Genomic DNA, 25557 nt, shown 5'->3' on the forward strand with positions numbered 1-25557 from the left:
GCGATTCGCCAAAACTAGCTCAAGTTACCGCGGATAATTTGGAGCGCAGCATTGGGCTGTGTGAGAGATTTTCAGGTCAGATTTGGGGGTTTAATAACAGCGCCACCATGTGGTTTATTCATCAGAAAAATAATATCACAGGCAACACAACAGCGGGGCATGTTTTGACACATTTTGCAAGTTGCGGTTCAGGACTAGAAATGCTTGCACAGGCACATCCAGTCATAGATGGCTGTAAGCTACACTATTATTGGAATATCATCAGTTTAAAGTGAACCAAGCCGTAAAACCGTAAAAGCTATATGAATACTTTTGGGACTCCCCGTGGTCATACTAGTAATAGTATTGTAGAGGTTAAAAGCTCATGCAAACACCTTGAAGTCATGGCACGGCTAAGCTGCCCCTGAAGTAGCTGTGCAGAGCGAAGCCGACAAACACTGAGCTGTGTTGTTATTCGATACGTTGGACGGCCGTCATGACTATGAGTGTACTCTTGGCCCATGCCGGCCGTGCAACAATGGGCCGCTGCTTAACTCTTAATTACGGTCAGACGACTGCGAGTCGACACAATGTAGGGATGGAAAGACGAGACTTGATTATGCCGTGACACGTATTCTGACAATTCCTTGCAATTTGATTGACATTGAAGCTGCTGTTTGTCTGAAAATGTACGTATGGGATGAAAGAAACATAGGAAACTCTTCTAAATATTAGAGATGTTCAATATTGGCTTTTTTAAATCGATATAGACATTGGCAGTACTGGAAAGTTTGGAAAGTTGCACATTTTGTACATCCCTATAAGACCAAACTAATGTGCAAAGGATGAAAAGCTGGACTAATTCATTCATTTTCTGCCACTTTTTCCTCACAAGGGGTTGCTGGAGCCTATCCCAGCTGTCTTCGGGTGAGAGGCGGGGTACACCCTGGACTGGTGGCCAGCCAATCACAGGGCACATATAGACAAACAACCATTCACATTCACATTCATACCTATGGACAATTTGGACAATTAACCTAGCATGTTTTTGGAATATGCCGAGGGTGGAATTGAACCCTGGAATTGAACCCTGGTCTCCTAGCTGTGAGGTTTGCGCGCTAACCACTAGACCGCCGTGCCGCCCCTCATTCAATCAGTGAAATGATAAACTGGGCTCATTCCGCACGTCACGCATGAATGCAGCACGAAGGAATGGACTTCGGACTTTGACTTGTACGGCGCTTTTTCTAACTTCAATGTAGCCAACGTTTTACCACATTCACCTTCTGATGACGCAGCAGTACAAAAAACTTGCCCAAGGATACTTTAACATGGTCACGGGAGGATGGAGAATCAAACTAGCAAACTTCAGGTTGGGAGACCACCCCTCCCCCACCTGAACCAACAAAGTAATCATTCAGATTTACTTATAGAAAAACATCCTTCCTGCTGCGGTCTCCTCGCACATTGAGGCGTTCAGGCGCACTAGTGATTTTGAGTGTTAGGTGCTAACTGTTTTTCATTTTTATTCACGTACCCCCTGTGGCAATTGGCGTACCCCAGTTTGGGAACCACTGCTCTTGAGGTTATACATTCATTCATTCATTTTCTGCACTTTTCCTCACGAGGGTCGCGGGGAGTGCTGGAGCCTATCCCAGCTGTCTTCAGGCGAGAGGCGGGGTACACCCTGGACTGGTGGCCAGCCAATCACAGGGCACATATAGTCAAACAACCATTCACACTCACATTCATACCTATGGACAATTTGGAGTGGCCAATTAACCTAGCATGTTTTTGGAATGTGGGAGGAAACCGGAGTACCCGGAGAAAACCCACACATGCACGGGGAGAACATGCAAACTCCACAGAGATGGCCGACGGTGAAAGGTGGAATTGAACCCTGGTCTCCTAGCTGTGAGGTCTGCGTGCTAACCACTCGTCCGCCGTGCCGCTCTAGAGGTTATGCAATAAAGTGTAAATCAATCTACCTATATTGATAACATGAATATCTGCATATGAAGGGGCCTGGCGTGCGGTTGGCTGGATTGCGGCGGCATATCCGCCTGATTGTACTTGGCACGCCATCGGAGGCTACCTGAGTCATCCTGTCTGCTCGTCCGCCCGGGGCGCTCGTCAAGTCGAGATCTTTCATCGCTAGCACGCTTGAAGAAGGAAGAGTGTGGCAGTGTTCCACTTGCATCTGAGTGGAGTAAATACTCCAACTGCAAGGTTCGACGCCTTCAGGAGTCACTGCTGGTACATATTACGCTCAGGAAGTGAGCTATGGAAAAAAGGGGCGATTAAATAAGCTCTGCTTCTTCCTACTCAGGTTTGATGATGTAAACATGTGATGTACTTGGGCAGTACTTATGCCAAAAGTTTGATTTTAAAACAATGAGTGTGCTACAAATGGCTTCAACTTAAAAAAAACAAGGGCATTGATCTTGGGAATGAAGCCAGCCCGTGCGTTGGTGAGATGTTCCGTCATTACTGTCTTTGTTATGAAGTCCAGCAGCTGAGAATGTTCAATTACCCGCTTTGTTGGCGTGCGGCTGACAATGCCTTGTGACTGCAGCTCGTAGTGCTTCACGCCACACATGCAAACTAGCCTCATTGTCCAGCGGATACGCGGCGCTGAGGGGCGCTGCTAACGTTGACGCACAGTGACACTCTTGCTGCGTAAGCTCCTGCGCCGTTGAGACTGACCATGTGTGGCAGTGGATGGAGGATTGCATGGACTACACTAGGGGTCTGTTGACGCCATTTTTATTCACAGCAAATTGCATCAAACAGACGAGCTTATATGAATATCAAATGGAACGGAAGCCTGCACACCAGCCTGTTGTTTCAATAGAATATTATATCTTGTTTTATATTATATATATTATAATACTGTGGCACTCAAATAGCATTTAAAAGAAAATGGGACCACATTTCACATCCATAATATAAGGTTTGACTGTAAAAACAATGCTTAAGTTCAATAAACTTGCACTGGCTGCACGATGTAAAGTGGTTAGCGTGCAGGCCACACAGCCAGGAGACCCAGGTTCGATTCCCTGTGTGGGCATCAGGAAATGAATGGATGGAAACCTGCACCGGTTTCTCTGAAAACATTTTGGTTTGTTTCTTTCGGCTTTTTCCTGATTCCGGAGTTGACACAAGCGGATCTTCTGATCCGTGTACTGATTTTTTCTTGAGCACTTTATATTTCGGATGCCCTTCCTGACGAATACCAATGATGCTCACTAGTGCTTCGAACCCAGGACGTTAGCTCCGAAAATAATATATATAAATAACAACTTAATAAGTGTCTCTTTAACAAAAAACTGCAATAGTAGCTGATATTGGGATTTGCCACTTGGTGATGGCTGTTAACTATACGGGTGTTTTTCAACCTTTTTTGAGCCACGGCACGTTTTTTACATTGTAAAAATCTTGTGGCACACCACTAACCAAAAATGTTCCAAAATGTCACCACGACCTCACCCGTGCATCAATAAGTCTATGGGAGGAACAAGGTAGGTGTTGCCACATGGACCAATATTACATTGCTCTGCCAGTCTTTACACCACAGACACTCCACAGTAGCCACGTTTTTACATCACCACTTTTCTCTTTCCGAATGACCTTTCGGGAAACAATGGTATCCATGGAAAGGAATATTCCAATCTCTTGTCTACATGCACCGTGAAAATCAAACAGAATAGTCAATAGGGCATGCCCAGTAAAACGTAAACATCAACATCACGTGATACCGACTTCCCCGAGTTTTTCTTTCACTTGTTGGAATAACTCCGTATTGCCAGTTTTTCGTCTGTCCAGTCTTGAAATTTAGTTTGAATCAAAAACAAACTTTGCTTAGTCCAGTGCCGATTGCTGGCCTCCATTTTTAAAAGTGAAGAACGTCTGGATCTGCGTGTTACGTCATATCTGAGCATGCGCTGAAAGAACGCACCCGGGATAAATTTAAACAGGAAAAGATCAAATTCAATCTTGCTAATATTTTATAATTAAACTCAGGACATGTTTTATATAGATATATATTTTCTTTTTTAATAAAACTGCACTTGTGAATGGCGCATAGAAGGGTTTAGATTCTGTTCCACAGATGGCGCTAATGCATACGAAAGCTGCTTGCCAACCGCCAATAAACAACAGAAGAAGAAAAACACCATGAAGAAGAAGGCACCCTGACAACTTTCCGTTTGAGCGGGTACAAGATACCTCAATCGGATTGGTTAAAGGAATATTCTATCCCTGTTCAATTCTTTCCGTTTGAGCAAATAAACCAAATGCAATTGGAATATTTGGGTCCATGTATACTATTGACATAATGGCTATTGACATAATATTTGCAAATGATGATTAATAAATGTTAATTATAAAAAGTGATATTGGATAATTCCTCACGGCACACCTGACGGTTTCTCAAGGTACACTAGTGTGCCGCGGCACAGTGGTTGAAAATCACTGAACTATACAATACTTACATTTCTCTAAGGTGTATGTATGTTAGTGCCAGCAACTCATACAGTAGTTTGTACAGATGAGTGAATCAATAAACAACTTTATCTACCCTTTGTATGTACTTTTGGTGTAAACTCATCACCAGCATTAACCCTGGCTAGGCCAACATTGGTTCTATGGTGGCTGTGTTATGCAATATGTTGTCAAGACAGCTACATGTTCTTCATCTCCACAAGTTGCTAAGACTTTTCACATTTCTCTCTCCAATTATCGCCTGTTTCCGATTAACAGTGTCTGCTATGTGCTTGAGGTAAATTTCGTTCCCAAGGAAGAAGCAAATACAGTGTTGTGAGCTAAAAATAGCTTGGTAAACACAGCTTTTACTTAAAAGCTGCTAACGTTCTTGTAAACATCAAAAGGTCAATGATCCACTCTTAGCCTGAAGCCTCAAAGTTGTCGTCAGTGCTAACAAAATGAACCCAAGATGAATGGACGGCTGTTTTAAGACGCACAATTGTCCAAACATGAAGGTTGTGTTCACTGAAGACCAGGTCTGAATACGTCTACGTGACGGTTGTGTGACTGACAGGTGATTTGGGATCGTCACCAGCCCTCCATGACCCTGAAGTGGATAAGTAGGATATAGAAAATGGATGGTGTGTGTGTGAGACAAAGCGGTTGTGTAAGGATGCTCCATTTCAGCAGCAGCATGCAACACTCATCCACTGCATTGTTTTTGATTCTGGCTGTGACCCAGACAATGGCAGAACCCAAGCAGGCCATCCGTGAAGACAAGAAGAAGACGGCCCGGAGCATGCAAGGTGCATATAGCGAACATGAGGCGCTCTGAAAGGAGGACATGCTGGCGACACACAAGGAAGCAGGAGGTGGAGGAGGTTACCTTTCCGGGGACGAGGATTTCTCCGAGTTCACTGACATGAGCGGAACCTGTGAGCCGCTCGCTGGCCGAGGGACCGAAATCGAACAGAGGAGGCGCCTTTTTTATCCTCTCCCGGTGTTTGGATGTTGCTGATGTGTCTGAGTGAAAGGAGAGGAGAGGGTTACTGTCTCCCCCCTCCTCCTCCTCCTCCTCTTCTTCCTCCTCCTTCTCCTGTGTGGCTATGTCCTCTTTCTCCAAGTAGGATGGAGGACAAAAACCAGCTGATGGCGAGACTTTTAATGTCAGAGGCGCCCTTTGCCACCTTCCTCCCTTCCTTTCCTTCCTTCCTTCGCCTCCTTCACCTTGCCTCGGTCACTCCAGTCCTCCTGCCCTCCCTTCCCCGTCCTCCAAGGCCGGGCCACCTGAGGCGATGGAAAGGAGACAAAAAGGTCCGTCCGGGTCCAAGTGTGTGTTTGTGTGTGTCTGCGTGGCCGTGCTCGGCTGTCCAAGTGTGTGTGGCTGCCTCTCTCAGGCCTTCTGCAGCTCTGCACAACAACAGAGCCCAGAGCCTGGCGGAACATTCCACTGCGTGCGCGTGCAGAGGGGTGTCGCCTTGTGACAGCAACAGGAAAATAAATGCATTTTTCCTTCTGGCGTACTCGCTCTCCCCTACCCTCCCTTCCTTTCCTAGTCCCTCCCCCACCTCTCTCACTTCCCAATTGCCTTATTACGACATCCTGTATCTCAGGGCAACGCTACACAGATCTGCCTCACTCCCCCCTCCCTCCCTCCCTCCCTCCCTCCGTAGCTTCTTCTCCAAACCTCATTTCCATCCCTGCCTTTTTTGGGAAACCGCTCCAATAAGTGCAGTTCCTCCGAGCAGATGGCTCTGCTTCTACATGAGTGATCAGTCGCCAGAGGGCGCACCATGATGGAGTGTTTGTGTGGGGGGGGTCTGTCTCGATCCCTCGGTCTGACCTCAATATTAGCGTGTGGGTGCACGGATGCATAGATTTCTCTATATGTAGCTGCGTGAGTGTGCATGGAGAATTGCACAGTGGGGAGGCTGCAAGGGGTATTCTAAGGATACAGCTGGAAAGTACATCAAGGGTGTCCAAAGTGCGGGCCAGGGCCATTTGCGGCTCAAAGCTTGTTGTTTTTATTGCTCCACAGCATACTCGAAAAATAAAATTAAGCACGAAATCTAAAATAAAGATGAATAAAAAAGGTGAAGATACTAATGCGTGGTACCTCGGTTAACGTCTGCCCTAACGTGCTATACAGAAATAAGATGAGCGGGATCAGGCAGAGGATGCATCATGTCCCCTCTGTTAGCTAATATTTTCCCAGACGATAGGGGCAGTGTAGGGCGTCTACGGCATGATACACAAACTAAATTTGGTAGGTGCACAGTGCGGAAAATTTGGGCCAAGTGGGCGCTGCACGAAGGGGTGTGGCTGCAAAAGTGATGTAATTTGGTCACGCGGACCAAAATAACATCCCAAAATAACATCCGGTTTCCTTGCACTGCCATCTTGGATCAAGCGCCCAAGATTAAATCTGCCAATATTTGCACATAATCAGCAATTCTATGTGGGTTGCGGGCCATTTTAGGACAAAAGCGTTTGTTTATATCAGAGCTGTAGAGATACACAACGTTACAAATACATGGACCATACCAAGACAAGGGCGCAGGACCTCTGAATTTTACGGCTTAAAAGAGAATACCATCATCATTTCAGAGTCTATCAACCTGACAGCAAATCCAGGGGAAAATATTACATTTATAAATAAAGAACCCTATTTTGCGGAAATTCACGTATCACGGTCGGGGCTTCAACTGATTATACGCGATGAATGAGGGATACTGCACTAACAAAAACATGTGACACGTCACGTCAAAGTGGGCCAGCAATTAATTCATCTATCACCCACTTAACAGTTAACCACATGCTTGAAAAACAAGTTCATCACAGTTTTATACTACAATCACAAAACAGCAGCAAATTGCAAAGTGACATTAAACATTAAAAAAACACTTAACAATAAAGGTACACAAAATTACAGTAGTTAATGAGAAACAAATTTACCTAACACGAACCACGACTCGTTCCTCAGTAACTACTCTAAATGTATGTGCTTAGTCATTAGTTCCTGTGCAACTACTGTATGTTTGTGCTTTGCTTTCACACATAAAAAGATGCCATTTTTGCCCCTTTTCCACTCTAACTGGTTTGGAGCTTTTTGCCGCCGGTTATTTGGTGCTTTGCTTTTCCATTGTCATGGTTACACAGTTGGTTCGAATTTCGGGGTCTTTTTTAGTTCAACTCTGACTTCAAAAGCTTGCTGGGCTGAGTGAGCAAACCGTTTGCATAACGAGGAGGCGGACTTTACCTATAATAAAGTCTGCAAATTACCTCCATTTTATTACAGAGGTAGTAATAAAACATAATATTGGTTTTTATATATATGTTATATACAGTAATTATTTGAAAAAATATTTCCCAAAATATACATGATTTAATATTACATGATAGTACAAAAAGTTCTACCTACTCAAATGCCTCAAGACTAACATTAAAAGATATAAATATATTTGAAGACCGTACTATAATAATAAACACATTAAATTGTGTGGAACCAGCTGATATAAAAGGGAAAAAAACTTTGTCATAATAATTGTGTTCTCCAAACTGCTATTCGTTAGCCAATGACTCCCTTAATAGTGGATGGCAGTGGAAGAAATAATAGGATGTAATATTTCCACTTTAAAGGCCTAACCAGATCATTTGGTGGCTGTCGGTTGTCACGCTGCTTTTTGAATTCCCTCCTGTGTACATGCGAGGAGCATCTTTGTAAGCATTTCTTGGGTCAGGCTAGGTCAGGTCGCAGAGGGGTGGGGTGGGGGGGTGCCGTTTGGGGACACTGCCCAAGTGATGTGGGCAGATTATTCAGGAGGAGAAATGCCAATTTAAGAAGCCCAGAATACATACACTCCATCAAACACACACACACATTTAAAGGCCGTCTATCAGCAAGGCTATCAACGTGCAAATTCAAAGGATGCTCTCGAAATGGCGATGGAGCCAAAGCACACTAAGAAAGAAGGGGGAGAAGTGAGGGAGGGAGGGCAGAATTGGAGTGGGGGGAAGATGATGACTCTCATGAGCAGATATATTTTCGGAGCAAGTATTGAGGCTGCCGCGAGCTATCTTTAAGCGGCCTATTTCTCCATATTGCCTGGTGGATGGAGGCTGGCTGCAAGGGAAGAGAGAGGAGGATGCATACACATCATCCTGGATGAACAAAGCAGCAATGAATCAAAGATACTACACTGAAAGGGAGGATGCTCCTTTTTTAAAAACAGCGGATGTGCTCGTGTCAGCAGCTGTAAACACCACCCTCAAGTGGAAAAATGCACACGCGCACAAAACGCTGGGCGCAATTACGCGTGTTCGGTAATTCGGATCAATTGACATATCGACGACCTTCCTGAGTAGCCATTTTTATGCAGTAGGTAGGCAGCCGTCTTTGGATCACCTGATTGCACTATGATGACGCACGACAAGCGCTATCAGTGGTGTTTTTGTTCAATAACATTAGGGATATGCTACAAATAGAACAGACAGAAGAATTATTTTACTGTGTTTTATACCTCAGCTAGCCGTTGTCATATCAAATATAGACCTCTATAAAATGCAAGCATAATCTGGGTCACCAAAATATTGTTCACACTGAGTTAAATCTGCAGGATGCAGTTAATCCACTTGGTGGAGCTCACCCCCCTCCCTCTCTAGTTGGCATTGTGAGACTACAAGGTGACATTCAAGTAGGTCCAACTTTGTCACTTAAACCTTTACTTCCAGGACAAACTGTCCATCTACTGAGTGACATAAGAGCTTACACGGCTCATTGCTGACCCCTAATGGTCACTGGGAGAACTGCAATCACAAAGGACTACTGCAAAAGGCAAAATCTTCCCACTTTTCCCCCTCATACTGTACTTTTTACATAATATTGTAATGAGTAAATAAGCAGTAATGGTAAAAACTACTATAAAATAACTATAATAGAAACATTGGGCAGCAGACACAGTGCTAGTTGGGACAGACTGTCCTTTTCACAATAAAAGCAGCTTTGCTTAAAAACAAACTGATGGGTTGTGAAGGACACACACACGCACACACACACACACTTAGGAGCCGACATTGCAAGTTTGATGCTGTGTGTGTGTTGGGGGGGGGGGGGGGTATTGACTTTGTTGTTCCTGAGCCTGCATTCATGGTTAATTGGAATGGATAGAAGGGAATTTTTAAATCAAGGCGGTCTGATCAATGAAACAAGGTGATACAAGATTTCTCTCAGAAATGTACTGTTTGACACAACAGTGGAACAAATTGTTATTGGAGGAGACTTAGTAGACAATTTCCGGAAGACAGCAAAAAGTGTTTTCCAACACGGAATGCGGCGCCAAAAGCCACACTGATAGTAGCAAAGCCATAATGGAGGCAGGATGATAGATTTATGATAGTGCCTTTTAGCCATGGGAATCGTGAGCCTTTTTTCTGTATCGTCTGTGTGAAAGGCACCAACATGGAATGGGAAGACAAAGTCCAACCACACCCGGAATTATGTCAATTTCCCATCAGTGTGAAAAGCACCGTCACGAAATGGGGACGAAAAGTCCACCAACACAAATTTCATAGTCATAATGGAGGACGCGGGATGGCTGTGTTGCCAATATCGCTATGTTGTCTTTTTCCTGTGTCTCGTCTGTGTGAAAAGCACAGATATGGAATGGGGGGACAAAATCTACCCCAAAATGTTCAGGCTTCAGAGCTAGATCAGAGACATGACAGGGATGATGTCTTAAGCCCCTTTCATACTGGACATTAAAGCTGGAAATGTTTCACTTTTTCCCAGTGTTGCTGGTCTGTGTGAAAAGCACCAACACAAAGGATAATTTTTAGGCTTCCGAGTACTAACATGGGCAAAATGACGGCTATTACGGCCTTTTTCACACGGCCTATGAAAGAGCAGGAATATTTGACCTTTTCCTCTTATCACTAGTCTGATAAGCACCAGTTCCAGGCAAGTTTCTGGCTGCAGAGGCAGTTTGACAGCCATAAAGGAATCAGTATGACGTCTCGAGCCACTTCTAGTATGCCGGCTCTAAAAAACAAGAATGTTGTACCTTCTTCCCTTGTCGTTGGTCTGTGTGAAAAGCGCTAACAAACCAAGTCCACAAGGAAATAATCCGATTTCAGAGAGTCATAACAGAGACAGGATAACGCCTGAGTGAAAAGGACCAACATGGAATGGGGAGACCAGGACTACCCAGCAATCTTCAGGCTTCAGAAGTAATATCAAGAGTGTAATATCTGCTGCAACTGTTGCTACACCTATTTTATGTGTCATTGACATCACTCTGGGTTCTGTGTAAAAGGCACTTATGTGTTGGCTCTTCAGTTATCACTCTGATGCAGCAATTTTGAGGGTTAAGAGGCTGCTTGTTTACATAAGACACAGTTTTGGATTTGTTCTGAAATTCTTACTGAATGAGTTTCACAGGATGGCAGCGACCAGCAGAGGACTAACTGGAAGTCAAAAATGGGGGGATGTTTCTTGTGTTGTACCATGTGCACCAAAAATACACACTTTAAGGGGATGGAGTGAGGTTCCCCAAGCTATAGCAAAGTTAGCATGCCAATAGCGCAAAACTGAGCAATGTAGGAATACTAAAAACGAATACTGTAGATCATAACATTGTTTTGAAAGTATTTCTGAAGGGTGAAGTCAACTTACCCCGCTGGGACAGGCGTTCTTACAAGAGCGAGCCGATCATCAACATTTATGAGCGCAATCACTCCTCATTTGTCCCGAGTAGCGACTCAGACTGGAGACCGAAAGAAGGCTCGCTGTGTTATTATGACCACTGGCCTGCTAGAGACGGTGTTTCTACGGCAACAGGCACAACAGACACACACACAGCAACATGCATGGCGGGACGTTATTTTAGGGAGCGGTCTAAAGACAGTGAAGACAGCAGGGATTAGGTAGGTATAAGTGAACTAAAAAGGATATAACAAAATACAAAGTTTGTTGGTTTAAGTCTGTTTGTCAATCTCAGGGGTGTCCAAATTTTTTCCAGTGAGGGCCACATTAATATTTTGTAGTTATGCTAAAAAGTTATGTTTTTTTTCCCAAAAAATTGAGCATATTTCAGCCTTCTCACATCCTACTTCCTTTTCCTGACCCCTCCACTTGCCCAAGGTCAAAGGTCACATATGCCCCCCCTTTTCAATGCTGTCTTAGTCGTATTACGACTTTGGTGTAATTTTTGACTTTATTCTCAAAATCTCATATTATTTTAATACTTTGTTGGAACAGTCATTGCCTGAAAAAAAATGTGATTTTTTTTGGCACATTTTTTTTCATTGGGATATTTTTGGTCACAAGGAATAAATATGTCGTTTTGGGGGGAGGATTATTTGGCATGGAATTCTAGACTATTAACCTAAATAATGGGAACATAATGAGGAGCCCCCCCAGTAGGGCGCGTGGAATTGCCAGGGGGGTCGCGAGAGGTTTCATTTTCTACCAACATGTACAAATATATAGTACTTAACATGCAATTCATATTAACTCATATTAACTCTCTAACAAGATCTCAGTGTATAGACTGGTCATATATCTCATCTCGTTTCATATTATCTACATACTGTATTGTATATAACTCTGGGAAAAACTTTGATTTTGTTAATACTTGGGTTGTTTATATTGTTTATTTTTCTATATTGTGTATTTTGTACTGCCTAACTGACTCTGTACTCGTGCAATACAAATTTCCCCACAGAGGGACGAATAAAGGCATATCTTAATCTTAATTCGGCCCCTGAATACGCTGCTTTCCAACCCACGCACACGCGGAGAGAACACGCAAACCCCACACAGAGATGCCCAAACGGGGAATCGAACCGTAAATCATCCCGTGCTGTATATTTCTAACAAACAGGTGTTGGAGGTGGAGGACGGGGGTGTTCCAGCACATACCAACACAACTAGCGGGGCTGACCACACTGATGAATGCTTCCTGTGGGTGCCAGTGTGTGACGTCTCGCCAATCACATCTCGCCATAAAAGAAAGAGCCCCCACTCACTCGCTCTTGCACTCCCAATTCGCATGCACTTTACACAACCACTGCAGACAGTCGTATTTTTCACCTAGACCACACACACACACACAAACACACACAACAGCGAGAATCGATGGTGACATTTAAAGCCACGGAAACAGTGGCTGACACATTTGCAAATATGATTAATCTTGCAAAATAACAATGGCCCATGGAGGCTAAGGCATGAAGTGCTTTAAAGAGAGCTGCAAATGTTCTGCCCACTTCCACACATATGCGCACCCCCCCTCCCACCCAGCATCCATTGCATGTTGGCCCATTGTGCACCCAGTCTGTGTTTCCCAGCGTCTGCATAATGTACATACACACATGCAAACAAAACCCCACCAAGGCTCCCCCTCTCCACACACAAGCCCGACTTACCTGCGATGATGACCCGGCTTTTCCTTCTTCCCCTTCGGCCTCCTCTTCCTGGCATGCATGGCTATCACTGCCGGGTCCAAGTGAGTTGACATCGGGTAAACGCGAGGTTGCACGGGAAGCAGGGGAGGTGTGCAGCCAAAGGCAGAAGGGGAATCGGGTGAGAGAGAATAGACACACGTTAGAAGGCATGAAGAGGGAAGGCTGGCCAGCCGGCACCGCTGCACTTCCGGTTCGGTGCAGACGCTAAATAAAGCGAAGACATATATACGATATATACGCACCTTTTGTCGATATCATGTTGCCGTCCTCTTTTTCTCGCTTAGCGACAGCCGACACACACTTTACTCACACACACGCACACACACACACTTTCCACGAGCATCCACAACCTGCTTTGGCTGGTGAGCACTCCTCCTGTCGACCAAAGGCGAAATTGCATGCAACGTCTCAGGCTCTTCTTCCAGTTTTATCCTGGCAAACTGAAACAGGATAAACAGGATAAACAATAAAATAATATATATGACTGACTTTATATTATATAATACATTACGGCAGTGAAACTGCAGTAGTTCTTTATTTACCAACACATAAGCTCAATAGCAGCTTTACGCTAAAGTAAAAGAAAAGGCACCGCTGGGATTCGAACCCAGGATCTCCTGTTTACTAGACAGGCGCTTTAACCAACTAAGCCACGGCGCCGGTGCCAATACGCTAACAAAATACTAATATGGCTATTAATTGCGGTATTAATGCGGTACTTTCTCGTCTTTTTCTTTGTTTCTTTCGGCCGTTCCCTTGGTTAGGGGGTCGCCACACTAATTTTTGACTTGAGCCCTTTATATTCCGGTTGTCCCTCCTGACGCATACCATACTAATTCATAATAACATTATCAGTTTCTTGATCTTAACCGAACGAACCTGAACACTGCAAACTCTGCAAAATATCTTCCAAAAAGGCTAAATGACACAACCTCACGGACGCCGTAAGCGACTTTCTTCTGTCGCAAAGTATCATGACTCACCCACAATGCGCATACAATTGTTTTAAACTCCAATAGAGCTTCGTAATGTTGAAGATCCCATTAAAACGGGTAATCTGGTTTGTTTCACACCGATTAGTCAACGCTGTTGATTTATTGTTTTGTCATAGAAGCCGATGCTTGCGTTATAGATTAGTTTAAAGTTGATTACGAGCGCTTTGATCGCCCGTCTTGTAAGATCTCTGGCCAATGGCGTGCAAAGTGGGAGGGCGTATGAGCAGGACCCGGAAGTAGTGACATAAACACGCAAGCGCATACATACACACACGTGTAAAGACGAGTGGCCTTCAATGTGGTTCTTGTGACTGTTTTAACAAACAGGTAGGCGTAACCCGATGTTTGCGTAGAATTTGTATTCAGTTATTTAGCCTCTAACGTCCAATGTTTGCCACATCAAACATTGTGTTCTATTTCATGACACTGCGAATTAGCACCTTTGCTAACACAATATTGTGCCGCAACATATGGGTCAATGAAAACTAAAGCTAAACAACCCAGCTTCCTTCCAGCACCCACACTTCATACAAGGAGCGATTTGCCTCTTTTGATAAGCATTTTGCAAACAAGATGGCGCAGCGTAAGTAATTGGACAACAGCACAAAGAGAAAATCTGTAGCTAAGATTATATATTATAAAATCTATAGATAAGATTAGCCAAAGTTGTTTTGATTGCTAAAACAGTGTCATGTTTTACGGTGTCGGCTAATCTGTGGAGCTACGATATCAAAAGCGGGGTCACCAACTGGCAGAATTATATTCAGTATATTAAAGTACCTTGTTATGATGCACATTGCAGATAACCTGCTGATGAAAGTTAGTATTTCATAGTTTGGTTGCAATTTAGGTGTCCCCTGCTTTAATGAAATGCATGCATGTTCAAGACTAACGATTCATATGTACATGTGAAGTTGAAGTGCAATATCTTAACAAGCTTAACAGAATTGCCCCCTTTTGCCCCATAGTCTTCTTACAATGGATGAGCCAACGTCTTCACCAGTTCTAGTCCAGCCTGGGGAAAAGAGAGGCTGTCCAGAGGATGAGGAAGAAGTCATTCTACCTAAAAGAGCAAAAGTTGAAGATGAACACGAGAATGGCGCTCCTCTTCCTCCTCAGCAGCAAGATGACGAGGACGAGCCAGAGGGCGAGCCGAACGACGATGGCGAGGAGGAGGGAGAGACGTTTGCTGACATGATGAAGCATGGCCTCACAGAGGTGGATGTGGGTATCTGCAATTATGTCAGCAACCACGAAGGTTTCTCGGGAATCCTGAAGGAGAGGTTTGTCCGCCACAAACGGTCCATGCTTTACTTTTTCAGACTGACTGATTATTTGGTTTTGTTTTGTCAGGTACTCTGATTTTGTGGTGAATGAAATCAGCAAAGAAGGGAAGATAATTCATTTAGATGACCTAACTATTCCTAAAGAGCTTCAGGTAAACCCACAGTGCCAACACATTTTGTCTATGCATAGCAGGGTTATTCAACTCTTTGGGGAACGCCGCACAGTTGCCGAGTGGTTAGCACGTGGGCCACACAGAGATCGGAGAAGACCTGGGTTCTCTGCCGTTTTTAAGGATTCACTGCCACAAACACCAGTCAAGATTCTCTATATCACAGAATACCTCAGCTATTTATCAGGATCTACTGTTAGTCAAAGATCCTCTATATGAAGAGGAATCTGCTGCAAAAATGTCAAAATGTTGAACTGAATTCATGGGCCAGTGTGATGTCCATCAGATGACTAGCCCTGAGATGGACAATTGTAAATACTGTTGTTGCAGAGCAGTGACTGGGCCCATGTGTTCCTATCCATGCCTTTGTCCCATCAGGAGGAAGCAGCAGCAGAAGAAAAGCAGCTGAATGAGTGCAACATCCTCACAGAGGAGCAGAAAAAGCAGCTCGGGGATCTTCAGCTCTTCAAGAACAAGGAGAGCTCCGTCTCCATCGAGGTGGGCTATCTGGATCTTTTTTTATATTTGGGCTGTGTGTCATATGTGGTCTTTGTACCAACACAGGGGGACGATTCGAAGGACAAGCGGACGCAGGTGCACAAAGCCATCAAAACTCAGTTTCCCGGCCTGGAGACAAAAACGGAGGAGAAAGACGGTCGCAAGTTTATAGTGGCCTACCATGCTGCTGGGAAGAAAGCTCTGGCAGGTCAGTTAAGACCAGAACCATCAAGTGGAACCTCTGAGGTCGGATACGATCCTATCTGGAAGTGTAGTTTGAATTTCATTAAAATAATCTGTTCCGGGGTCAAGCCATCTCCATTAACATGTTAAACCACCGTTACGGAAAAAGGCAAAGAAAAACCATAACGTGCACATATTGAATATTTTGCTCGCCGAGCTGATCTTGCATGTCGAAGGCTCAAATGGGCTGTAAGTCGCTGCATGTTTACTTGGCGTCTTTCCGCAGACCTAAAAAACCCAGTATGTCCCTCGGCATGACTGAAAAACACTTGCATGAGTCTGCTCATGAGAGTAACATTTGGACTGAATCATCATGCATCATGCCTTCCAAAGATTCCTGAAATTCATTCAAAGTTCAATAGTGGACTCACGCATGCAGCTCATCCCCTCACTTATATGCCTCATTTCTTAGTAACGCTCTTTTATCCTGTCCTCTATACTGCTCTACTGGAGATAGAGGTGAAAACATCTGCAGGTAAGTTGAAAGAAGCTGTTATAGTAACAGTTTCACATATTAAATACTCATAAGGGGTGTCACTGTCAGTAAAGGTAATAAAACAATGTCACACAAGTATTGACTGGAAGCTGGATTGTTTTTTGTTTGTTTGTTTTATTTTCTGTCTTTATTTAAGCCCCAAGGAAACACTTCTGGCCCAGAAACCGGGGAAGTTTCTGCCACTTTGTGCTCTACAAGGAGAACAGGGACACAATGGACGCCATCAATGTGCTGTCAAAGTTCCTCAGGTAGACATTTGCTTGCATCTGCACACATACACACACAGATACATTACATCTAAAAGAAAAAATATTTAATATTGCAGGCAAATTATTGTATACAATATTATATTTTTGTGATGTTTTATAATTAATATTCATTCATTCATTTTCTACCGCTTTTTCCTCACGAGGGTCGCGGGGGTGCTGGAGCCTATCCCAGCTGACTTTGGGCGCCCTGGACTGGTGGCCAGCCAATCACAGGGCACATATAGACAAACAACCATTGACACTCACATTCATAATTAATATTTTATTAAATATTTATTTTCGGTATTTATATTTAAGATAAAAATGCCTTTTTTTCCATTGGCTGGTCAAATGATTAAATATTTTAATCAAGTTAATCACTATTTAAGTTCATTAATCATGATTAATCGCCATTTTCAACAGTGAACTATAGGTATTTATATTTAAGGGAAAAATGCCTTTTTTCCATTGGCTGGTCAAATGATTAAATATTTTAATCAAGTTAATCACTGTATTTAAGTTAATTAATCATGAATAATCGCCATTTTCAACTGTGAACTATAGGTATTTATATTTAAGGAATAAATGCCTTTTTTTCCATTGGCTGGTCAAATGATTAAATATTTTAATCAAGTTAATCACTGTATTTAAGTTCATTAATCATGAATAATCGCCATTTTCAACTGTGAACTATAGGTATTTATATTTAAGGAATAAATGCCTTTTTTCCATTGGCTGTCAAATGATTAAATATTTTTATCAAGTTAATCACTGTATTTAAGTTCATTAATCATGATTAATCGCCATTTTCAACTGTGAACTATAGCCATGGATTGCGTACACCAGTAAATCACGTACTAAAGAGACTGTCGTGGAAGACCACCACCATATACAAAGCAAGGCTCTGCATTTTTTTCAGATTTTTATTACCATAAGAACAAATTTGCACTCTTGCACTCTCCTGACATCATCATCATCATCATGTTTTCCCAGGCTCAGACCCAACATGTTCTCCTACATGGGCACCAAGGACAAGAGGGCCATCACCGTGCAGGAGATCGCTGTGCTCAAGTGAGTGTGTTTGGCTATGTTTTTATGAGAAGCATTTTGTTGGATTCATTCAGGAAAAACCTTCTCCGTCTCCACAGGATTACAGCGGAGAGGCTGGCCCACCTCAACAAGTGCCTCATGAACCTCAAACTGGGCAATTTCAGCTACAAGAACCACCCTCTGAAGCTGGGGGAGCTGCAGGGGAACCACTTCACTGTGGTCATCAGGTATGCGTGTTTGTCAAACCATCAAACGCTTCACCAATTCGGTTTAATTTGAAATGCATCCCACTCTCATGCATCAGGAACATCTCAGGAACCGACACCCAGGTCCATCAGGCCGTGACGTCCCTCAAGCAGACAGGCTTCATCAACTACTACGGCATGCAACGCTTTGGCACCACGGCGGTGCCTACGCAACAAGTTGGCAGGTAACGCTGTTGCAGGGATACACAAATGCTGCTTATGCTACATGCTAACAGTTGCTCTTTGGTCCTGACAGGGCCATCCTGAAAAACGACTGGAACCAAGTGGTGGATTTGATTTTGAAGCCTCGACCCGGAGGTACGAAGCCCACCCGTCTGCCCGTAGTAGACTTTGTGTAGCTCCGCTGGCATTTTGTGTATCGTACGCAGCGGAGAAAGAATTCCTGGTCCGCTGCAGGGAGGAGTGGGCCAAGACTCAGGACCCGGAGGCAGCCCTGAAGAAGCTGCCCAACAAGCGCTGCGTGGAGGGTCAGCTACTACGAGGTCTCTCTAAATTTGGCAAAAAGAACATCGTCACTGCATTTGGACTGGTTGGTGTCCTTCATATTGGCATGCTTGAGAAAATACGATTCCGGTGTTTGTGCGGGAATGTTGTGGTTGTCTACAGCCGTGCCTTTCTTGTTTTCCGTAGCACCCATTCACAAAAAATGGCATCTAAAAGCACTTTTCATATGGAGCAGGTTTAGACCTTGGCCAGACCCAATACTCAATGGGGTTGGTATTCTGCTAACCGCTTTCAATCACGCTTCCTCATCTGTTTGTGCAGATCCCGCGGAATAACCGGCTGATGTACATCCACAGCTACCAGAGTGTGGTGTGGAACACCATGGTGAGCCGCAGGATCGAGGCCTTTGGACTCAAAGCCGTGGAGGGCGACCTGGTGCTTCAAGGAAGTTAGTGTCTATCCCTTTGGGACAAATGGATTCAAATCCACACTAATGTCCTTGTTTCCTAAAGCTAAAGCACACATCCTGTCAGAGGAAGAGGCCAAGAGCCACTCCATCCATGATATTGTGATGCCACTGCCTGGGTACGACGTCATCTACCCATCGCATCATGGTACGAATGCCACATTATAGCATTATGGCATTTTACAACAATTCTGTGGTGGCACAATGCAGTGGTTCCCAGGACGGGGTCGTGGGTTGCAGGGAGGGACATTCCAGAGGATTCACAACATATGTTGCGTGTAGCACAATGGTCAAAACACCGCTATGATGAAGAAATCAGTTTCGTTTTAAGATGTGTAGCGAACCCTGATTTTTTTTTTTTTCTTACAAAAACCTGGCAACCATTTGAGCACCTCTTCCCTTAAAAGTATAGCAAACAAGTAAGGGGGATGATAGATTTTTGTCATCTTTAGTGCTCCTATAGTGCAGGTTCTCAGGACATGTTACCTTTTAAAACATTATAAAAAAGTCACTGTGGCAAAATGGGGGACAAAACGGTAATTTCTTCACGTGTGCTTCAGTGGGCAAAGGCTACAGAGAACTGCTGAGCTCAGATGGGCTGGACATCGACAACATGCGGCATAAAGTGAAGGACTACTCGCTGGCAGGAGCCTACAGACGTGTCCTCATCAGGCCCAGCGATGTCAACTGGTGGGTGCACCTTCACATCACATGTGGAATCTTCTAGAAGGCTGTCATGGCATAAAGGCGCCGTCCAACTCTACATCTTCTTTACTGTTCACTTCCTGTAGGCGTGACAGTGCTTGTGTCATGTGGTACGTTTATGTCTTAGGGAGGTGATCCAGTATGACGACCCAAAGATCTCTCTGGTGCACACCGACTTTGAGAAAATGGAGAACAAACCAGCTCCAGTCTTCAACAAAGGTGACTAAAAACGCAACGTTTCCCTCCAACACGGTGGACACGCCTCATCCTCTTTTCGCCCGTGAAACAGAGGGCAAGTACCGAGCCCTGCGCCTGGAGTTCTCTCTGCCGCCCTCGACGTACGCCACCATGGCCGTCCGAGAGGTGCTCAAGTTGGACACGAGCATCAAGAAGCAGACGCAGCTCAACACCACCTGGCTGAACTGACGACAGAGCTTCTTTTTACGCTCAATGTAATAAGATCCAGTTGTTACAGAGTAATGATTGCAATCAAAACAGGAAATCAGCAGGTTCGCACGAATGGACTGCTGCAGAGCATGAACGGATACTTCCTGTTGTGGACAACTACAGTTCATATGAGAGCCTGTGACGTGCTTTCTTTTAACCAATTTATCAGCGATTGAATTGATAACTTTAGTTTTTTAACCTGCTTTGTAGTTATTGGAGAGTTTTTCTTTTTATTTGTTTTTCTTTTAGTTCATAAAATAACATTCAGCTGAAGGTAAATATTGGTTTCTCGTTTAGAGAAATTAAAATCATTGACAAGTTTATATTCTGCATTGTTTAAGTCTTACTTAATAAATTAAATTCCATCTCCGAGTTGTTGAAAGTGAGGAAATGTTTACCTGAGGGTTGCTTCTCATGGACTCACATGGTTCATACAAGAGTACTCGATCCACACCGGAAATTGGGGGGGGGGGGTTGTAATATTTATTCTTGTGAAATTGCTACAATTAGCTTTGTTACAAAAATGTTTTTGCAAAATCTTGCATAATTACTGCAAAATTGTAATTTGCTGTCTTTAACTTGTTCCCTTTTTTAAATTCTGACTTTGAAGCCTACCTTTGTGGAGCCACTTTCAATATATGCAAACTTTTGTTGTTTATAGGTGGCTAGCTAGCTCAGCTAACTCTGTAAGGTAGTTTGTTTGCGACGACGGGAAGAAGATTGATTGACAATGGTGACAGCCAATCAGAACGCAGAACACAATAGGCAGGTTCCCGTATGTAAACATACAGAAACAAACACGTGTGGAGCGACACACGTCTTCAACGTGGACAACCCCCTCTACTGCTGAATACAACTTGATGCCTATTTCTAGATATAAAAATCTCAATTTAAGAAATACCCACATTTACTTGCTGCATTGACAGATAATTAAAGTTTAAAATTGTTCGTTTCCCCAGAAACTAGTCATTTTAATCTTACAATTAGCCTGCCTTTTTGCAGTAAACAACATGATTAAAGCATAAGCAGAAATTGAACCAGCTTCCTTTGGGTTTGAAAGCACATACTTTATGAACCAAGCCACGCCATCGCAACTGCAAAGTGATTCAGTAATAGAACATTTTAAGCGACTTTTCACTACACGAGGGTGCCATTTAAATTGGCCATTCATTTGTTATGAGAACATATACACAGAAAATATAAAATTGCACTAAATGTGGGAGTATTTTTGAAAAACCTGAATAGGTAGCACACTTGTCCTGAGTGAGCTGAACATTTTGATGTTGGATTTGTTTGAATTGGTTACGAAATGGAGGAGTAAATGGAAAAAAAAGTGGAATGACTAGATGAAAATGGCCGACTACAATAATAGTATGTGGGAATGCTTTCAGCAGTGATTTTTCTAGTTTCCTTCTACCCACCATGTGCATTTGTGTGTACATTCACTAGCAAGTGAAAAGGCTGGAATGTATCTGAAAACATTCGTTCCCATAACAACGGCTTGATGGCAGCGACCCCCCCCCCCCCCACATGGTAACATGTACTTCCTGTTTACTGGAGCATCACACTGTGACCCCATGCTGACCTACTCAGGAGTCTAGTAGTATCAGTAAAAATGAGCTCACAGCAACATAAAAACGTTTTTTAAATGTACATTTTCATTGTCACATTTTAAAACTCTCAAAACTGTTTTTAAAGCAGTGTGCATTGTTTTCATTGCAATTCAGTAATTATTATTTTCTTTTTAAAAACTATGGCTGAATAGAAGTTAAATTACTTTTTTTGTACTCAGCTTTATTTGGAAAATTACATAAAAATGTCACCCAAAAATAAAAAATGTACAGCTATTTATGTATGGTTAATAATATTACATTTTGTGCCATTTTAATCCTGGTTAAATAAAAGTTGAATTAAATGCCAAAAAAATAAGAAAAAGAAAAATAAGCAGAATAAAATAAAATGCTGTGCACGTTTGAAATTTTTTACTATGTTCTTTTAATGATGTTTAATAAAAGTCAGAATGCAAAGAAAAAACAAAAATGCACACAGCTGTAAAAAAAAATCACATTGTTTTTATTGCATTAATTTGCTTTAATTTTGGCATTTTTTACTTCTTTTTTCAACCTCCTGACACTTGTGCTCTTGTTTGCGGTTCATCTTTAATAAAAAGTCAGCTTCTGTGCTACAAACTCAGAGTCACGAGTATGCAAAGTCTGAGTGTGTGTGTGTGTGTGTGTGGTTGGCGTTTGTGTCATCTTGCTTGTTTAGGAGAGAGACAAATAAAAGTGTTTCTCCAAACATGTGTGTACACGTACATTGACTAGGACTCATATAGTTTAAGTATAGTCTTTAGCATCTGTGTGTGTCTGCAAGCAGAAGAGGGGAGAGGAATGGGGGGGGGGGGCATTGTGTCTCCTAGGAGGTATGTGTGAGTTTGGGGTTTGTGTGTTTGCGGGTCTCGTAACAGTCAACCGGTGTGGTCTGCTGTGAGAACAAGTGAAAGGATGGAGGTTATGGGGGAGGGCGGGGGAGGGGGTACCTTATATATAACCACAAAGACACTTTCCTCATCATGTGGATTTAACAAGACTGATGCTCCCAACAGTGGACTGTGATTCATTTTAATTAACGCTGATACATTGACAGCAGGTACAGGTATGTGACTTTGGCAAATATGCATGCTTTGGTGGTTCAACGCTTACATCACATCCATATTGTGCTTTGATATTGTTATTTATTGTAAAATTCAAAGTGCACGCTGACATTCTAACATTCTGATGATCTGATGTAGGAATCACTCAGTATTGCTTTTTGAAGTGATTCAAAGGGCCCATAGGAATTTATGAACCGAGCCAATCTCGGATCTGGATTAAAAAAAAAAACTTACAAATGTTGTTATAGTTATAATAATATGCATGGTATTGTAACAAACCACACAATTTCAATTTAAGTTTGCACATTCCAATTATTAAAATCAGTGGTTGCGACAACATGAACACAAACTGAGGGAAAATCAATAACCAAAATGAGAGCACGTCTCCACACCGCCACTTGCTAATATTTCAAAAAATGTCACATTACCATAACTTGGCTAACACACTGTTCATATACTGCTTATTCACCGAATATAAACATTTCAGAGTTTGCAAGTTTTAGTTTAGTTGCAGACTTTGTTCGGACATCCAGCATCACCCATTGACCATGCAGTGTATAATACTACATATCATCACAACACTTGAAAATGCGCCATTTAGGTAAAAAAAAAAATCAAAAATTTTTTGAATAATAATACAATGTATTCAACTGCAAAACAGCAAGATTTACTAATTAATATATTTTGGAAAAACATGAAAAGTAAACGGCACGGCGGTCGAGTGGTTAGCGCGCAGACCTCACAGCTAGGAGACCAGGGTTCAATTCCACCCTCGGAGTTTGCATGTTCTCCCCGTGCATGCATGGGTTTTCTCCGGGTACTCCGGTTTCCTCCCACATTCCAAAAACATGCTAGGTTAATTGGGCACTCCAAATTGTCCATAGGTATGAATGTGAGTCTGACTGGTTGTTTGTCTATATGTGCCCTGTGATTGGCTGGCCACCAGTCCAGGGTGTACCCCGCCTGGGGATACACCCTGGACTTGTGAGGATAAGCTTGTGAGGATAAGCGGTAGAAAATGAATGAATGAATGAACAGTCCTCACTTTTCAGACAGTTGCCATTCATGATTATTTTGCATTGTTTTCTGCATGTAAAACTATAATTATTGTTTATAAAATTGATTTTTTGGTGGTGATATTTAAAATTATTTTAACACCGGGCCTTTCTTTACTCTTCTAGATCAGCATATAAAAGCCAAAGAGGACGAAAAACCAACCGATTTTGGGTTTTCCATCACATTGTAGCTGCCGAGCTGTTCCCATGATTTGGATGGAAAAGTTTTAAATAAAGGCCAACATGTCAGACGCAGACTTCCTGACCTCGCCTTCATCATCTCCTGCTACTCTCCTCTTCCAATGTGACTACGCCGACTGGTCCCCGTCCTTGTCCATCATCCCGTCCATCTACCTGATGGCCTTTGTGGTAGGCTGCCTCGGCAATGGGCTGGTGCTCTGGGCCTACCTGGACCGAGCCGAGGGGAGGAGGTCCACGGAGAAGAACGCTGGGAGGTTGTGTTGCCAGCAGCAGGGCAGCGTCGTACCAGCTTCTAGTGTTCTACAGAAGAAGAAAAAGGAGAAGTGCGAAAGAAGATGCAGATTCTCCTCCAGCGCCTCCTTCATTCCACGCCCGTCCCGGTCACTAACAGACTCCCTCATAGCTAGCTTAGCGTTAGCGGACCTCTGCTTCCTGGTGACCCTGCCCCTGTGGGCGGCCTACACGGGGCTGGGCTACCACTGGCCATTCGGGCAAGTCCTCTGCCAGCTCAGCAGCTTCCTCACCGCCCTCAACATGTACGCCAGCGTGTTCAGTTTGAGCATGCTCAGTGTGGAGCGCTACTGGGTGCTGACTGGACGCCGGCACTCTGGCACCCCACCCGCCCGGTGGGGCTGCCCCAGTCGGACAATGTGGGTGCTGGGAGGGACGTGGGTGCTGGCGGGGGTTCTGGCACTTCCTGGTTTGCTTTTGCGGTCCGTCCAGGAAGTGGAGGAGGATTTCCTGGTGGAGGAGTCGGATTCTGTGGTATACTTGTGCCAGATGGACTACTCCATGCTGACCGGCTCAGACCTGGACGAGGAGGAGAGGGAGGCAGCAGAGATGTGGTGGGCGGCGGCACTCAGCCTCAAGTCCACGCTTGTGGGCTTCCTGCTCCCTCTCGTGGTTTTGCTGATGTGCTACTGCTCCCTGGCCCGCCTCCTCAGCAGACATTTTGGACAGGGTCCTCGACCCGACCGCCGGCGCCAGCGCAGACTCCTCAGGGTGATCGTGACCCTGGTGATGGCCTTCTTCCTCTGTTGGCTGCCTCTGCATGTCAACAAGACCTTATCCATGCTGCTGGAGTTGGGATTACTCCCGTACTCCTGCACCGTAGACCAGATACTCCTGGCGGCGCAGCCGTACGTCACCTGCGTTGCCTACCTCAACTCCTGCCTAAACCCCCTCCTCTATGCTGCATGTGACCCATCCTTCCACAAGAAATGCAAGTGGACTCTTCAGCTGCTCTTGTCCAGGACGGCCTGCAGGAAAGACGGGAAGGGAAAGGAGGTGAAGAGGGAGGCGCCAAAGGAGGAAGGGAGCTCAGGCTTGCCCATGAGGACACGGGAGGAGACGGCAGATCCGACACAGGATGCTGACATAATCACTGAGGGGTGAGATGGCACAGAA

The 25557-nt window shown here is 43.9% G+C and overlaps 3 protein-coding genes and 1 non-coding gene across 14 annotated transcripts in view; 2 read left to right on the forward strand and 2 right to left on the reverse strand.

The window, feature by feature from the left end:
* Positions 1-14050, reverse strand: part of srpk2 (SRSF protein kinase 2) — a 51356-nt gene extending 37306 nt beyond the window's left edge. For 3 of the 10 annotated variants that reach the window (XM_058074964.2, XM_058074959.2, XM_078791700.1), the window contains exon 1: positions 12889-13047. In XM_058074964.2, coding sequence (XP_057930947.2) covers positions 12889-12980 — 92 coding nt within the window. In that variant the 5' untranslated portion in view covers positions 12981-13047. Of the gene's footprint in view, positions 1-5350; positions 5948-12888; positions 13049-13169; positions 13368-13910 lie in introns of those variants that run through there. The other 7 variants (XM_058074956.2, XM_058074962.2, XM_058074957.2 and 4 more) reach the window with 5 other exon arrangements.
* Positions 13514-13587, reverse strand: trnat-agu (transfer RNA threonine (anticodon AGU)). The gene has a single exon. It is a non-coding gene; the product is annotated as a tRNA-Thr (tRNA).
* An 84-nt stretch (positions 14051-14134) lies between the features above and the next one.
* pus7 (pseudouridine synthase 7) lies at positions 14135-20617 on the forward strand. 2 transcript variants are annotated; one of them, XM_058076551.2, is made up of 17 exons: positions 14135-14249; positions 14891-15205; positions 15276-15360; positions 15757-15876; positions 15943-16084; positions 16577-16594; positions 16752-16863; positions 17857-17934; positions 18012-18140; positions 18218-18343; positions 18415-18476; positions 18548-18708; positions 18945-19071; positions 19136-19237; positions 19650-19779; positions 19922-20013; positions 20084-20617. In XM_058076551.2, exons 2-17 carry the CDS (start codon positions 14901-14903, stop codon positions 20218-20220), a joined length of 1926 nt encoding a protein of 641 aa, XP_057932534.2. In that variant the 5' UTR covers positions 14135-14249; positions 14891-14900; the 3' UTR covers positions 20221-20617. The 2 variants fall into 2 exon arrangements, with proteins under 2 accessions (XP_057932534.2, XP_057932535.2); XM_058076552.2 differs by lacking the exon at positions 16577-16594.
* Positions 20618-24192: 3575 nt separating this feature from the next.
* On the forward strand, positions 24193-25557 carry aplnr2 (apelin receptor 2). The gene has a single exon (XM_058075784.2). It carries the CDS (start codon positions 24193-24195, stop codon positions 25543-25545), a length of 1353 nt encoding a protein of 450 aa, XP_057931767.2. The 3' UTR covers positions 25546-25557.

The sequence above is a fragment of the Doryrhamphus excisus genome, linkage group LG1 (genome assembly GCF_037039965.1).
Source record: "Doryrhamphus excisus strain RoL-2023G ecotype Guam linkage group LG1, RoL_Dexc_Guam_v1.1, whole genome shotgun sequence".
Lineage (NCBI taxonomy): Eukaryota > Metazoa > Chordata > Actinopteri > Syngnathiformes > Syngnathidae > Doryrhamphus > Doryrhamphus excisus.

What these genes read in the sequence shown, in the direction of transcription:
- pus7 (XM_058076551.2), top strand. Translation starts at nt 14,901, where the DNA reads ATGGATGAGCCAACGTCTTCACCAGTTCTAGTCCAGCCTGGGGAAAAG. An exon ending in CTATTCCTAAAGAGCTTCAG is followed by an intron (nt 15,361 to 15,756) that starts GTAAACCCACAG and finishes TTGTCCCATCAG; the next exon opens with GAGGAAGCAGCAGCAGAAGA. An exon ending in AGGCCCAGCGATGTCAACTG is followed by an intron (nt 19,780 to 19,921) that starts GTGGGTGCACCT and finishes TTTATGTCTTAG; the next exon opens with GGAGGTGATCCAGTATGACG.
- aplnr2 (XM_058075784.2), top strand. Translation starts at nt 24,193, where the DNA reads ATGTCAGACGCAGACTTCCTGACCTCGCCTTCATCATCTCCTGCTACT.